General features: G+C 52.9%; 1 protein-coding gene across 1 annotated transcript; it reads right to left on the bottom strand.

Moving 5' to 3' along the window:
- Window positions 1-798: 798 nt before the first annotated feature.
- LOC123355724 (la-related protein 6-like) lies at window positions 799-9,100 on the bottom strand. Its single transcript, XM_044998312.1, has 4 exons — window positions 8,913-9,100; window positions 8,401-8,577; window positions 5,986-6,196; window positions 799-2,968 (listed from the first exon to the last, which is right to left on the bottom strand). The coding sequence occupies exons 2-4, from the start codon at window positions 8,565-8,567 to the stop codon at window positions 1,907-1,909; spliced, it is 1,440 nt and encodes a 479-aa protein (XP_044854247.1). The 5' UTR covers window positions 8,568-8,577; window positions 8,913-9,100; the 3' UTR covers window positions 799-1,906.
- Window positions 9,101-13,892: the final 4,792 nt, after the last annotated feature.

The following is a 13,892-nucleotide window of genomic DNA, read 5'->3' on the forward strand; positions in this document are numbered from 1 at the left end:
TAGGGACAGTCCTGATTTTAGGGTCTTTTTCTTATATAGGCTCCTATTACCCCACCATCCCCCTCCTAATTTTTCACATTTGCTGTCTGGTCACCCTATTTTTAAGGGAGGTAAAACTTGGGGTACACAAGACAAACCAGGCTCCTGAAAGGGGGACAGTCATCTGGAAAGGTTAAGAACTGCTGAGTTAATGAACTTTTCCTCAGCACATAAGTAGTGGAGGCTCACAGTACAGGCAACCTGGTTTGATCCCCGCTGGTGTTCCCAGCCAGGGATGCCATTACATTAGGCAGCCACGTTAGAATTCCCTGGAGAAACCACATTGTTATGGGCAAAGAACTATTGTGCAAATAGGTTCTATCTACCCTACGCTGCTGTAGCACCATAGGGTTGACACTTCCTTCTGCCATAGAAGAGGTTCTTCTATTGAGGTAGGTAATCCACCTTCCTGAGTGGCAGGAGCTAGATTGACAGAATTCTTCCATGGGCCTGGCTGCACCTATACCAAGGGTACAGTATTCTGGGGTGTGAATTTGTCAGACCACTGAGCAATGTAGCTCACGCAAGTTAATTTTGAAGTGTTAACCAGGCTGTAGAAAGCACTTTGTAAAACAATGCAGAATCCTCGGTTGCAAACTAGTGATTTCAACTTTGCTATAGCCCTGAAAGGTAGATAATTAAGTACTTATCCATCCCCTGCAAGGATGCTAACCCCCCATAGATCCCCCATTTTTCCCCCTCCTTTGCAGATCTCCTATTAAAAGTTTTACCAAGATCAATATTCAGAGCAGACACAGAAGTAGTGTCTACAACCATGTGGGTTCTAGGGAAGAGAACATGACACCTTTTTATTGAACGAACAAAACAAGCTGCTTTGGAGACAGTCTATATGGGTGGGGAAGGGACTCTCACCCCAAAATTACCTTGCCAGTGGCTGATACAGTAATGAAACCGTGCCCTGATTCCATCCTGTAGAGGGCAGACCTGCTAATTGTGTCATAGAACCCATACCAATAGTGAAGATTCTCTGAGTCTATGGGATAAGTGTCTATTCCTTTAGGGTAGGGGGACTTGAATTTAATCCCTGGCAGGAGGCAGTGAATCAGCCTAGGTACAGGATGAAATGAGCAGCCCTTTGCTAGGAAACTCATTTTGAAAGCAAAAAGTTTTCAAAGAGGGAGATATTTTTGCAGCCTGCAGAGAACCCAGGAAAGAGATGCAGGGAGAAAGCAACAGCTCAAATGGTACAGCAGGTGCCTGGAATACTTCAACTCTCTTTATTGATCATTTTAACATTCCATCTGCATAACCTCTCATGTCAACACAGATAATACTCCATTTAGAAACAACCTATTTACATCATCTGCTGCCAAGCTGTGCCGTTACACAGAGTGCCACATCCTGAAAGTCTGGTTCTGAAAGGGTATGAACTCCCCCCCTAGGTGACATTGCTCTGAGAACTGAAGGCTACATTACTGGATCAGAAAGAGGAACAAGTTCCTGAGTCTTGCTAGTGATAGGTGCAGGCTGAGATATACATGCAACTATTTGGTAGCGGATAGCTTGGGAGTTAGTGGAATAAAACCCTTAGCTACAATAAAATCTCAGCAGCATGGCTCAGCTTAGAAAGTCTAGATACTAGACAGCACATGGACAGAAGCAGCCACTACAGCGAGAGAGAAATGGTGGTTGTTTGGTACATCCTCTTCCTCAGCATCTCACCTCCCAAGCCGACTATTCGTTGACCATCCTTCTTAACCCCTAAGTTTCTAATACTTCAGACTCCAGCTTCCTGCAGGGCTGCGCTTACGTCGTTAGCGGATATCCCAGTGACCCTGGAAAGAGGTTAATTTACTTGAGAGAAGAACAAACAAACAAAAAAAACCAAAAGAACCACAACGACACACTAGTGTCTTAGGACCAGCTTTCCTCTCCCGATGCTGTTGTAGAAGCCTTTGGTGCCATCTGGCCCATGGGGCAGGCGCATCACTCCAGGTCGAAGGCCAAAGGAATCTGGCATCTTTCTTAATGCCAGATTGCTGCAGGGTAGAGCTCTGGTTTCCAGAGACTGGCTATGGGCAGCCACCCGTCGCCGCTGGACCCATGAGCTGCCAGAGCCGATCCCGCTGTCCCAGCAGGAATCGGACAATCGTCGGAACTCGGGACTGGTATCTGGGCTGGAGGAGCCACCGTTGCCCAGCTCGGCAGCCAGGGGCGAAGGGCAGTGGGGGTGAGCCAGACTTTTATTGGGGAGAAGAGGGCTGGCCTGAGGGCTGCTGAAGAAGCCCGGTTTGAAGCTCATGCCCAGGCTGCAGGCGGACCACATCGGAGTGGAGAGATACTTCTGCATCGGGACGGGAGGGGAAGCCAGCATGCTGTCGGACTCCGAAGAGCTGCAGAAGAAAGAGTCTCCCGCGGCATAGGCCAGCGTCTCCGACGCCTGCTGCTTCCTGCCCAGCTGGTCCACCAGCTCCACCTCTTCCACGTCATCTCCACTCTTCTTTTTGGAGCCCTTCCCGGAGAGACGAACCACCTTGATGCTCTCCCTGCCGGGGGAGCCCTGGCCATGGTTCAGCTCCTCATAAGCCTTCCTGGCACTCTCCAGGTTTTCATACTCCACCAAGGCGCAGCACTTGGTCAGGAGCTCGGGGTAGCGGGAGGAATACTTCTTCACGTCAGAAGGCAGCTTCTTGCCTGGCCTCAGGATGCGGATGGAGGCGATGGCACCAAAGGGGCTGAACATTTTAGTGATGGTCTCAATGAAGCTCTTCTGGAGCGGTGGCGACACTCCCTGTTCCTGGGGTAGGAGGTTCCAGGCCAGGAGCAGCTTGCTTGGTGGGATGCTCAGGAGAGACTCCGGGATGGGAATTTTCCTTCTCACCTTAGTCCCTTCTTCGTTCACCTCCAGCAGCTCCGAGAACTGCAGGGCGTAGAGAGTGAGCCTCCAGTCTCGAGTTAGGTATTTCACCTGTCAGCAAGAGAAAAGGGAAACAATGTTCTCCTGCCATGAGGATATTCAAAGACTCCCCCTACTCTTGGTATGTACCTGCACAGAACCCTCTGCACCAGGAGCTCTGGTAGTGTCCATGTGCAGCTATGGAAAGGGGGCACGGCTCCCCACATGCCCTCGGTTCCTTTCGCACACCCCCCCCAAGCAGCCAGTCAGAATGGTGTTCCCGCTTCCTTTATGCCCATCCCAGCCCTGGGCAGGATTTCACCCCCAGTGCCTCTGTGCTGAGAAGACAGGCAGTGGGAAAGTTGTGTATGGAACAGATCCAGGAGGGAAGCACCAGGGGAGAGAGAGACGAATAAAAATGTTGCTCTGGTGGGAGCGTCCGGAAGTTGTCCTGGTCCAAACGCTCTGTGGAGAGTGACTCCCTACCTCTTCCTGCTGGAGGGGAGCCTCCTGCTCCGAGCTGAAGCATGTTGCCTGGGAGGAACGTGCCCTGACTCTGTCCAGCATGCGCCTGGCCCTTGGCTATTCGGACAGAGCCCTGGAAGCGCACGACGCTCAATGGAACAGGGCCGGAGATCCCAGAGGGTTACCAGCAGAGGCCTCTTGGGTCACTGAGGCCAGTCCCCTGCCATTGCAGGCAATCCAGTCATAGAACCCCAAAGGTTTAATCAAGCTCCATCTTAAAACACCACCAGTTATGGAAACAGGGTGTGTGGGGAGCGGGGGTGGGGGGGAAAGAACACTTCCCAGCTCTCATAGCTTTTCCATAGCATGCATCATCCAGAGAGGATTGCCCTAACCTCCCATTGCTTATCAGGTTACATCTCTGGGGAACCACCAACACATGCTGAGTGATGATGTGCTTTAACTGGTCTTTTAATACCATTATGTCCTCCTCCTCCTCCAGCCCACTCTGTTCCTCTGCTTTCCTTGTTCCCTTCTCCTACTGCTGTCCTCTAAAGCCCATCTGTTCACCCCTCCTTTCCCTACTATGGCCTCTAGGAACAAAGCTCCTCCTCTTTGCCCTCAGCTGCGTTCACAGAACTCTAGCTAGCACTTGGGTTTCCCCCCAGACCAGTAGCCAGAAATGAGAAGAGCTCAGCTGTCTGCAGCACAGAGTTTGGTTCTAACTCATTTTCAAGGGGAGGAAGGGAGCAGAGGTTTCATAGATGGTATGGCTGGAAGGGACCATTAGATCATTGAGTCCAACCTCCTGCATAACACAGCTCAGAAACTTCCATCCAGCTACACCTGTACTGATCCCAGTAACGTGTTTGGCTAAACCTCCTCTTCCAGAAATTTTTTTTTTATTTGAAGACTATGAAGAACCCAACACTTCCCTTGGTAGATTCCCCCTCACCTCCACCAGTGGGTAATCACTCTCTGTTAGGTGCCTTTGCTTGGTTTGAATATGGACAGACAGCTGACTGGGTATGGCTAAGGTGAAGACTCGCTTTCCAGCAGGATTCATAGACTCTAGGACTGGAAGGGACCTCGAGAGGTCAAGTCCAGTCCCCTGCCTTCATTGCAGGACCAAATACTGTCTAGACCATCCTTGATAGACATTTATCTAACCTACTCTTAAATATCTCCAGAGATAGAGATTCCACAACCTCCCTAGGCAGTTTATTCCAATGTTTAACCACCCTTGTACCACTCCACCCTTAAAAAGCGAGGTCCTTCCTGCTTCAAGTGAAGCGTGTCCAGTCTGTGGCCAGCAGAGGATGGTTTGACCAAATTTGAAGCAGTTTGGATAGGCCTGTGTGTGTTCAAGCAGACTGATCATGTACAGTCAGAGCACACACAACATTCACCCACAAGCTAAACATGAGTCAGAGCTTGACTATGTAGACTTCCATAAAAGGCCGCTGACATGCGTCTGTTTAGGCCAATTTTTCTCAAAATAGGAACCTGAGGTTAGTCTCACAAGCAAAGGACTCCATTTCTACCAGTGCTGGACAACCACTACCTCCTGGAGCAGGCAATGAACGTTGCTTCTCTCTCAGCACTTCTGAAAATGAGACTGCTTTTCTTTCCCAGAGCCAATCATGCAATTTAAGAACCTAACTTGAGGCCCCCCCATTCTTGAAAATCTGTGCCAAACAAACAGTTAAATCTTAACATCTACATCGAGCACTTTTCATCCCGAAAGATCCTAAAAGACTTTACAAGCCACCCACTTCCATCTACCTCTGAAATGCAGCACAACTGATAACAGAGCAAGGCTGCACAGCAGTTTAGGATGAGGAGGGGCGAGGAATGCTGTATCCATTTGAAATGGCCAGGGGGCATTTGTCCAGGGGTTCTCCGGACAAATTTTTTGGTGGCCTCAGAGTGCGGCCACCAACTCTGGCTGGTGGCCACTCTCTCACTTTTTTTCCTCAAATAAATATGCACAGACACGTCCCAATCATGGTAATTTATTTATTGCTAGCTAGTAAGTCTATTGTGAAAAGTGATATTAACAAACATACAAGTATCACTTTTCACAGCAGACTTACTCAGCCCCGCCAAGCCTGGGGAGAAATTAAGCCCTGGGGGAGGGCCAGGGGCGACAGGATGTCGGGGGCTGGGGGAGGCAGCGAGGGCTGGAGCCCTGCGACTAGAGCCCAAAGTCTCACAGCGGGAGGACAGGACCAGAGGATGGAGCCCGAAGCCAATGGGCTGGACCCTAAAGCCCCACAGCCAGAGTCTGCTGCCCTGCCACCCCCGAGCTGAAGCCCAGAGCCTGAGCCCCACCGACCCAGGAAGGTGGGGGACTCACTGGCTGCCTGCTCCTACAGCGTTGTGCCCCCGGGTGATTCCAGAGGGGGGCAGGACCCAACCCTGATGGTGGCCCCAACAACCAACACCAAGGAGCAACAGAGGCATCCAGGAGCAACAGGGAGGAGGCCCTGCTTTGGAAGGGGTGGAGGACAATCACAGCCCAGGAGGCAGTGGCCTCAAGAAAAGCCACATGCAGCCACATTAGAGAAACCCGGCTCTAGCCACATGCACCAGGCTGTGAGCAGCAAGAGGGAACCACCCACCTTCTTGAAGGAGGTCAGCAGTTTGATGCTGACGAAGCCCAATTTGTTCTTCTGGACGTGCTTCAGTAGGAAGGCGTCCTTGGCCAGGTTCTCATCAGACAAGTAGAACTCCACTTGAGACACAATCCTCTGGATCAGCTGGGCGTCGGGCACCGAGGAGTCGCACTCGAACGAGTCAGCCCCAAAAATGTCATTCAGGTCATAGAAGCTCCTACAAGCAAGACAGCCGAGATCCCGCCCAAGGTTAACCGTGCTTGCAGCTGGGATGAACAAGCACGCAGGCCTTGAGCTGGGTCTGCACACGGGCCTGGATCACTTACAGCGGGCACCTGTCACTAGCCGGGTTACCTACTTACAGACACACACCCAGGTACTCTGGTGTGGCTGCAACCGAGGCAACGTCTTTAGGGTTCATTAATACAAGGGAATCCCAGAGGGGCTTCCAGCCCCCAGTGCAGGTAAACACAGCACTTTCCCCCCTGCATTGCAGACTGGGTCAGCATCACTCAGCCACGGAGACGGCGGAGTGGCTGGGTTAGAGACCAGGAGCGCAGCTCTGGATTGGAAGTGCTACTACTGGGTGGGCATAGAAAGATACCTACGTGTCCCTACCTATTTGGGCCACAAGGTTAGGGAAGTGAGTGTGGTGCAGCAGCTAAAGGAACAGAACTGGGACACCAGAGACCAGGGCTCTGTTCCAGTTACTACTATTGCTTGTGCAGATGGGCTGTCGAGGTGCTCACCTGGGGGAAGGCCGTTCAAGCACCCTAGACAGGAGCTCAAGAGATACCCAAGGATGTGTTTCAAGAGGGGACGGAATAGTCTCTGGAATGACTGCAACACTAGGATGCAAGCAGCTGGTGCTATTGCAAATGGCGTTAAGCAAGACAGTCAAGCATTTAGCTCTTGAAAGAAATGCTGATTGCTAGCTGTGGTGCAAATACTCAGGGTACTACCCATAAGACCTGTTCTCACCCTGACTCTGCTGCTGCCCACTAGATATACCCTGCAAGCAAGATCATCATTGTAATGTTTTGGCACCATGTGACTAAGGAGGGAAGCCCAGGGTATGGTACATTTGGGAGGGACGAACTGTTGGGTCAGTCAGGCTCCCTCCCACAATCTCTACAAGAACTAGTTTCTTGATTAATTCCTCGTCCATGCCCCTCAGCCCCCGCCATCTCCTGAAACTGGGTCACTTTGAAGGAGTGGGGAGTGAGAGAAGGGTCTCCTTCCCATGTTACAGTTCTCAGCCTGTAACACTAGGGGGGAATCTCTGCTGTAGTAGTCGGCATAGAGCCCTGGGGAACAGGAGAGCCCCTTAATTAGCAATGGGAGAGTTGTCCCAGATTCAGTCCTGCCTCAAGTGCAGGGGACTGGAATAGATGACCTGTGGATGTCCCTTCCAGTCTCACATTTCTTTGCTTGTATCTAACTCCCTGGCAGAGATACCCTGGCTGAAGGTGGGGCAAGGCTCTTTAAGGGAGAGGCTGGGAAGAAGTTCCTCCTATTTGATACCAACTCCCTTCCCCACCCCAGGATTCTCCCCCATGTCCATGCATCTGGCCAGCATACATACAATAGAAGGGGACCAGAAGCCCACAGAGAATCGGTTCCACTGAGAGCTTCCAAGTTACAAACACAGTCGCCACTCCCGGGGGTAGTGCAGGGAAGGAGTCCTATGGATACCCAGCCTGCACTGAGCGGGTAGCTCCCTGCTTGCGTGAGAAAGCCGGGTGAGAAGAGTATGGATTGTCACCATAGGTTAAAAGCCATAATGGGGTCATTTCCTCATGGCCCAGCTTGGTCACTGATCAGCTGTGCGATCGCAGGCAAGGACCTTCTCTGCACCTCGGTCTCATCCATGTAGACAGTTGGTGCGTCAGGCCAGAGGCCATCTCACCGTGCGTTCGGACAGTACCCAGCACCAAGGGGCCCCCAATGGTCTCGAGCTGCTAGTACTACGCAAAGCAGTAATAACTCAGCACGGGAGCGTTCCACACCCGCTGTGCCCTGGGGTAAAGGGCCAGCCAAGCGGCAGGACGCTGCCGAGCCAAGCCTGCTGGGAACTAGCTGACTCCAGCCTTTCGGCACTAGGTTAGAGGGGAACCAGCTCAAGTCCAGATCAGTCGCCAACAGAGGCGGATAATATCCAAGGCCTTTTTGGAGGCTCACGTGAAGGGTGTTGGGGTCTTGGTCTAACCCCCAGCAGCTGACACGGGGCACCAGTTGCAGTCTCAGCAGAGGCAGAGAACTGAAGGGAGCCCCCAACTCCCTTCTCTCTCCCGGAGCTGGTTCCTCTAGGAGATGCAGCATACGGCAGGGCACTGCCAGGAATCCCTAGATACCTAGGGCCTTATCTCCAGGGCTATCAGGGAGGGGCAGCCCCAGGATAAATAGATAGTACACACATACCCATCAAAGTTCTCAAAGAAGTCGTCCTGGCTGAGCAGGGGGAGAGGCTGGCTCTTGTGCGGAAGAAAGTGCAGAGTAGAAAAGGGAGTTGTTTGCACTTGCATGGGGGTGCTGCACCTGGGTTGGGAACCAAGCCCCAGGGCCACCAAGGAACCACGGGACGACATGGTGCTTCATCTAGCCAGGTGTAAGAAATACAGAGGACAGTCACAAGCAGCTTAAATGCCTCGTATTGAATGAGACAGTGGTTAATTAGCGATCGGGCTAAGCCCCAGCACCTCCGGGCTTGGGAGTTCATAGCCCTTATGACTATAAAACAATTGCTTGAGCCCTGGCACCTCTTTCATTACAAATTCAGCACTGCAATGAGTGTGTGATTGGGAGCCCAGGGCACATATCACCCCCCTCCCCCAGCGGGGATCAACACTACACCCCAAGAAATATATGATGGACTCTAGGAAAGGTTCAAGCCTAAGGGCAGGAGAAAGCAGGTGCAAACACCAGCTTCTTACCTGTTTCACCAGGTGAAGATACACTAAGAGCCCACCAGCTCCTTCTGCTACATTGTAGAGACCCCTAAGTTTTTTCCTTTCCCTCCCCCACCCACAAACTGGCCCTACTAACAATGCAGAGAGAGAATCCCCCTAGGCCACTGGCTTATAATGAAAGCCAGGCCCACCCAGGAAACCACACAGCAGAGCTCTGGGAGCTGCCCTAGCTGCTAAGAGGAGGCGAACGAGCATCCAGGTGAAATGTGTTCTCAGGTTAAACAGCATCACCTGCTCTGCATGAGACTCCTGCAGGAAATAGGGCAGAGCCCCAGCCTGACGAGAGGCCCTTGGCTTCCTAGCAGGTGTGTCCTGGGAGCTCTGCTCAGGGCTTTTAATGGCTTTCACCGGGTATATTATAGGGGAGCCAGAGCTGCAGGGGGATTGCAGAGCTAACCCTGCCTTTGTAGGCATGTTAAGCTCAAGACTGGGAGAAGCTGGGTGAGCCCCATTTGTGACTCTGCTGGGACAGGGAACTTTCTGGGGGGCCTTTTGCATCCCCAGCTCTAATTTAAATGATTAATTTAGATCAGCTGCTGAAATGCTGCCTCCTGCCCTTTGTGAAGGCTAGAAAGGGAGACAGAAGCAGGCCCCCAAGTTCCTTTTCGCACCCCTGGGCTGGCGGGTGATGCTGATGGCAGCACGGTTCTGGCACGTGAACCATCTGTAAAGGGGCAGGCAGGCAGCGTCCACTCCCGTCAGTGAAAAGGAAGCTATTAAACGGCAGGGAATACGCTCGAGCAGGGGGGTGGAGCTGGCCCTGCTCTGGTAGCTCCAGAAGCGTCTCCTCCCACCCGAATGAAACCTGGGTGCAGCTGGTTTCTGCTCAAACCTACAAAGCCCAGGCCTGCGGTCGGCTCCTAGAGCTGAGCTGATGCTGTTGTCACAGGAAGTTCCCGGCTTTGACCAGAAGGAGCCGCTCCGTAGCAGCTGCCTAGTGGGGTTGGCATTCACTAAGGGGCAGGGAGTGAAGATAGGGGAACCAGGTGCCTTTTCCTGTCCTGGAGGTGGGAGATGGCTGGAGGGAAACCCTGAGGTGGAATCAATACAGGAAGGGGGTGGGGAAGAAAGAAAAACACAACCCCCCCCCACCCCAATCCCGATTGTGGGCCCAGTCTGACCTGTGCTAATCACGTGGCACAAATGTACTCCCTGGGTCCTTGGCCCCAGGTTGATCTCCCAGCAGGTCAGAGCAGCGCCCAGGCTGCTCTAAATTCCACCAGGCCTCTTTCCTTGGTAATACCGCCATGCCAGGGGCACCCTATTGCCTGGATGCCAGCCAGGCTAGCTGGATGCCAGACTGGCCTTCCCCCACCCCTGTGCCAGGGGAATTCCCAGCCAGCTCTGTCCCCAAGTGCCACACAAGTGCATTTGTCTGCCCGGCTTCCAGCTCGCTTTTGATAATGTGTTAATAGAAAAATAACAAAACGTGCTAAGTAGCTGTAACCACGTGCTGGGGCCGGGCCTGTGAACTGTCCGCCGGATGCAAGGACCAGGGCAGATCAGAGCTGGAGCAATAGATGGGGCTAGAACTAAGGGTGAGGCATTGAAATTCGGACTGGGAACACAGAGGCGGCACTGCAGGAGTTTTAAATGTTCCATGCGCTGAGCTCTGCTGGGCTGTGGAACAAGGGAGCGGGGGAACGGACCACAGGGGAATCAGACTGGTGGTGGATGGACGGCTCTCCCATCTCGGCCTCTGGGGACTCAGCGCTCATTTGGGACGTCCCACAGAGCTGGTTACTCAAGGGCTTTTCCACATCAGCAATTCACCTTCTGCCTCCTAAAAGAGGAACTGGGCAGCTAAAGAAACAAGAACTCCTGTCTTCAATGTCTTCCCCGCGGTGCTTTTGGACACAGTTCAGGGAGCAGGAGGACATGTGCTGGGGCCAGCTGCAGCGCCAGGGTGCTCCTCTGCCCGAGGAGAGAAGAGAGCCCGTCTGAGCACTCGCTCTGCGCGGCTCATACCCACAGCAGAAGACCGGAGAACGCCATTGCCAAGTAAGTGCTGGAGTTTGCTGGGCATTCGGACAAGGAGGCACTGACCATTGTCTGCATTTTAGCTTCACTTAAAAAGTAGAGCGGAGTCCAAGCCAGGCAGGTCCCAGTCCGAGCTCTGCCAAAGGAGAGGGATCTTCATGCTGGGGATTGGGGGGCAGAGCACATCCAAGCCTGGAAGTGGGCTGGGTCACACAGGGTTGCAGAACCAGCCAGAATAATGAGCTCTGACCCATGGCTGGGCTCCCTCCCAGAGCTGGGATAGAACCCAGGAGTCCGGTTTTACACACACGCTCTGGCCCGAGACAAAACTCCTCTAACAGAGCTGGGATACAACCCAGGAGTCCTGCTTCCCAGTCCTCTGTTCTAACCACTAGACAACACTGCCTCCACCAAACCATCCACCCCCTTGCCTCCCCCACTTGTTCCCTCTTTTAAACCCTTTTGTAGCTTTAGTGGGTTCAGCTGGGGAGGTTTAAAGCTGAGTTGATTGGGTGGTAGCTTCTGGCAGGTAAGAAAGATGCCCATGTAGGGCAGTCTATGGGCCACGGTGAGCATGGGGATTGGACCATAGCGGTAACGGGTCTGAGCTAGGCTGGGCGATGGATGCGTCATTTACCCAGCTTGAGGGTGAGGCTGGATTGTGGGTGGGAGGGGCAGATATGGGGTCTGAGTTCGGCTTGTTGATGGGGCCTAAATGCTAATGCCCTGGCTTTCAATGGTCCACGTTCATAACCGTTCTCCTAATGCTGCTGAGTGAATAGATGCTTCCTCCCGTTGTAACGTTGGTCAGGAAGTGCAGTGTCTGGGGGGACTGCAGTTACAGATGTAGTGTCTTACTGATTGCTTGGGGGAGACAGGGTGGTGGGACCCCAGCTGGGTTTTGCTTCAGGGCAGGAAAAAAATAAACCCACCCCCACCCTGCGAAGAAGAGATGCGTGTTTAATTCTGCATCTTCCCCCTACATCTGAGGAGGGTGGAGGTAAAGCCCAGCCTGCACCGTTTACTGCCTGCCTAATGCTCACCCTGGCAACATAATGGAAAGGATTGGCCATGCTGTTCAGGGGAGGACCCAGGGGTGACGCTCCCCAGCATTGCCACTGAGGCTTGAGATAAAAACCCCAGATCCCCCACCCCATCCTGTGTTAAAAACCAATGACAGAGGATGACTTGTGAGGACACAGATTCCTTCTCCTTAAGCTGTCAAAGGGATTTGTCCCTGCAGTGCACTGCAAATGGTTTTAACATTGTAGGCGGTCACTTTAAATTTCAGAGGGTTTTCCTGGTCCTGCTTGCAGCTTAGGAAGCTCTGTCGGGAAGCACGTGTTCTGAGCTAGCAGCAGTCAGTCTGCAGACAGCCAGGCTAGTAAGGTGGGGTGAGTTATGCCTCTCTGTTTTAGGGAGCAGTCTGCTTTGTCTCTCCCTGTTTGGGGGTTCTTGTCTGCAATGATGCTGTGGTCTAAGAATAAAGTAGTGTTATGTTGCAACTGTCCAGCAAGAGTCGTTATGTATTGATCTTCTCTGTAAGTGTGCCATGAACAGAGCCGTACCCCACGGCCTGTGTGTGTGCACCCACCCCTGGGCGACGCTCCAGGATCAGTGTGATGCCGCGGCCATGTGCGCACAAGCCATGTACCCTCTCAGCAGCTCTGGCCCCTGGTATCCCAACCTCTCCCTGGTAGCAGCTCTCCATTCAAACCATGTTAGGAGGGGGACTTCTACAGCTTCCCACGAGCAAAACTGATTGAGCCTGGGGCTGTATTTCATGTAAGCTCTGTGGGTCGAGGGGATGATAGCTGGGGGCACTGTGGGTCAGGACTTGGGCCCTGCTGGAGAGGGGTCAGGCTGGGCTAGCAGAGGGCTGCAAGTCAGGTATGCAGTGCACTGGCAGAGCTGTATGGGGGGCGCTGGATGAGCAGGGGCTGTTACAGAGCGGGTCTCAGGAGCCTGGGCTGAGCTGTACGCACATGGGGAGGCCAGGGCTGGAAGAGCAGAGTGGGGCGCTGCAGAACAGGATTGAGGGGCATTGGGGCAGGTGTGTCTGAGATGCTCCCATGCCACCGGACTGCACTGGGCACGTGGGGGTGGGGAAGCACCACGTTTTAGTTCCCAGTGAAGAAAACGTACAAATCTGAGGTGAAACCTTCCAACCAAGTCAGCTCCGAGATGGGATTTGGGCAAAGCAAGATTTCACTCTTCCAAGTGTCGGAAATGCGACTGCTTTCCCTCGGTAAGGGCCTGTACAAACGAGCCCGACGGGTCTCTCCTGAAAGAGGAGTTCGCCCCACTGCACCTGTGGAGGCAGCGCATGGGGAACTCGCAACGTGACCGGTTGTTAGTGCAACTTCCACGCTCGGCTGAGCCTGGGTGGCATGGGGTTTCCGGTGCTGAGGGAAACTTGACAGTTAAATTTCTCCTTCCTTCCTTCCTTCCCTGCCTTCAATAACTCGGGCACTGAACTGCCTCCAACCCTGGCAGACGCAGGCTATTTCGTGATCCTAGAAATGCCGGGCTGGAAGGGACCTTGCGAGGTCATCTAGTCCAACCCTGTTCTGAGGCAGGACCAAGTCAACCTAAACTCTCCCTGACAGGCATTTGTCCAACCTGTTCTTTGAAACTTCCAGGGATGGGGATTCCACTACCTCCCTAGATAACCTGTTCCAGGGCTTGGTTCTCCTTCTAGATGGTTTTTTCCTATTATCAACCTAAATCTCCCTTCCTGCAAATTAAGTTGATTCCTTGTTCTCCATGTCCACTGAGAAGAACCGATCACTGTCCTCTTTGATATCAACCTTGTATATATTTGAAGGCTGTTATCGTGTGGTCCCTCCACCCCAGCCTTCTCTTCTCTAGACCAGTGTTTCTCAGTGACCGGTCCGTGGACTGGCGCCGGTCCCTGAGATCTCCCTGACACAGTTTAGGAAGGCACAAAGCAGGTCCCTGGTA

The sequence above is a fragment of the Mauremys mutica genome, chromosome 24 (genome assembly GCF_020497125.1).
Source record: "Mauremys mutica isolate MM-2020 ecotype Southern chromosome 24, ASM2049712v1, whole genome shotgun sequence".
Taxonomy (NCBI): Eukaryota; Metazoa; Chordata; order Testudines; family Geoemydidae; genus Mauremys; species Mauremys mutica.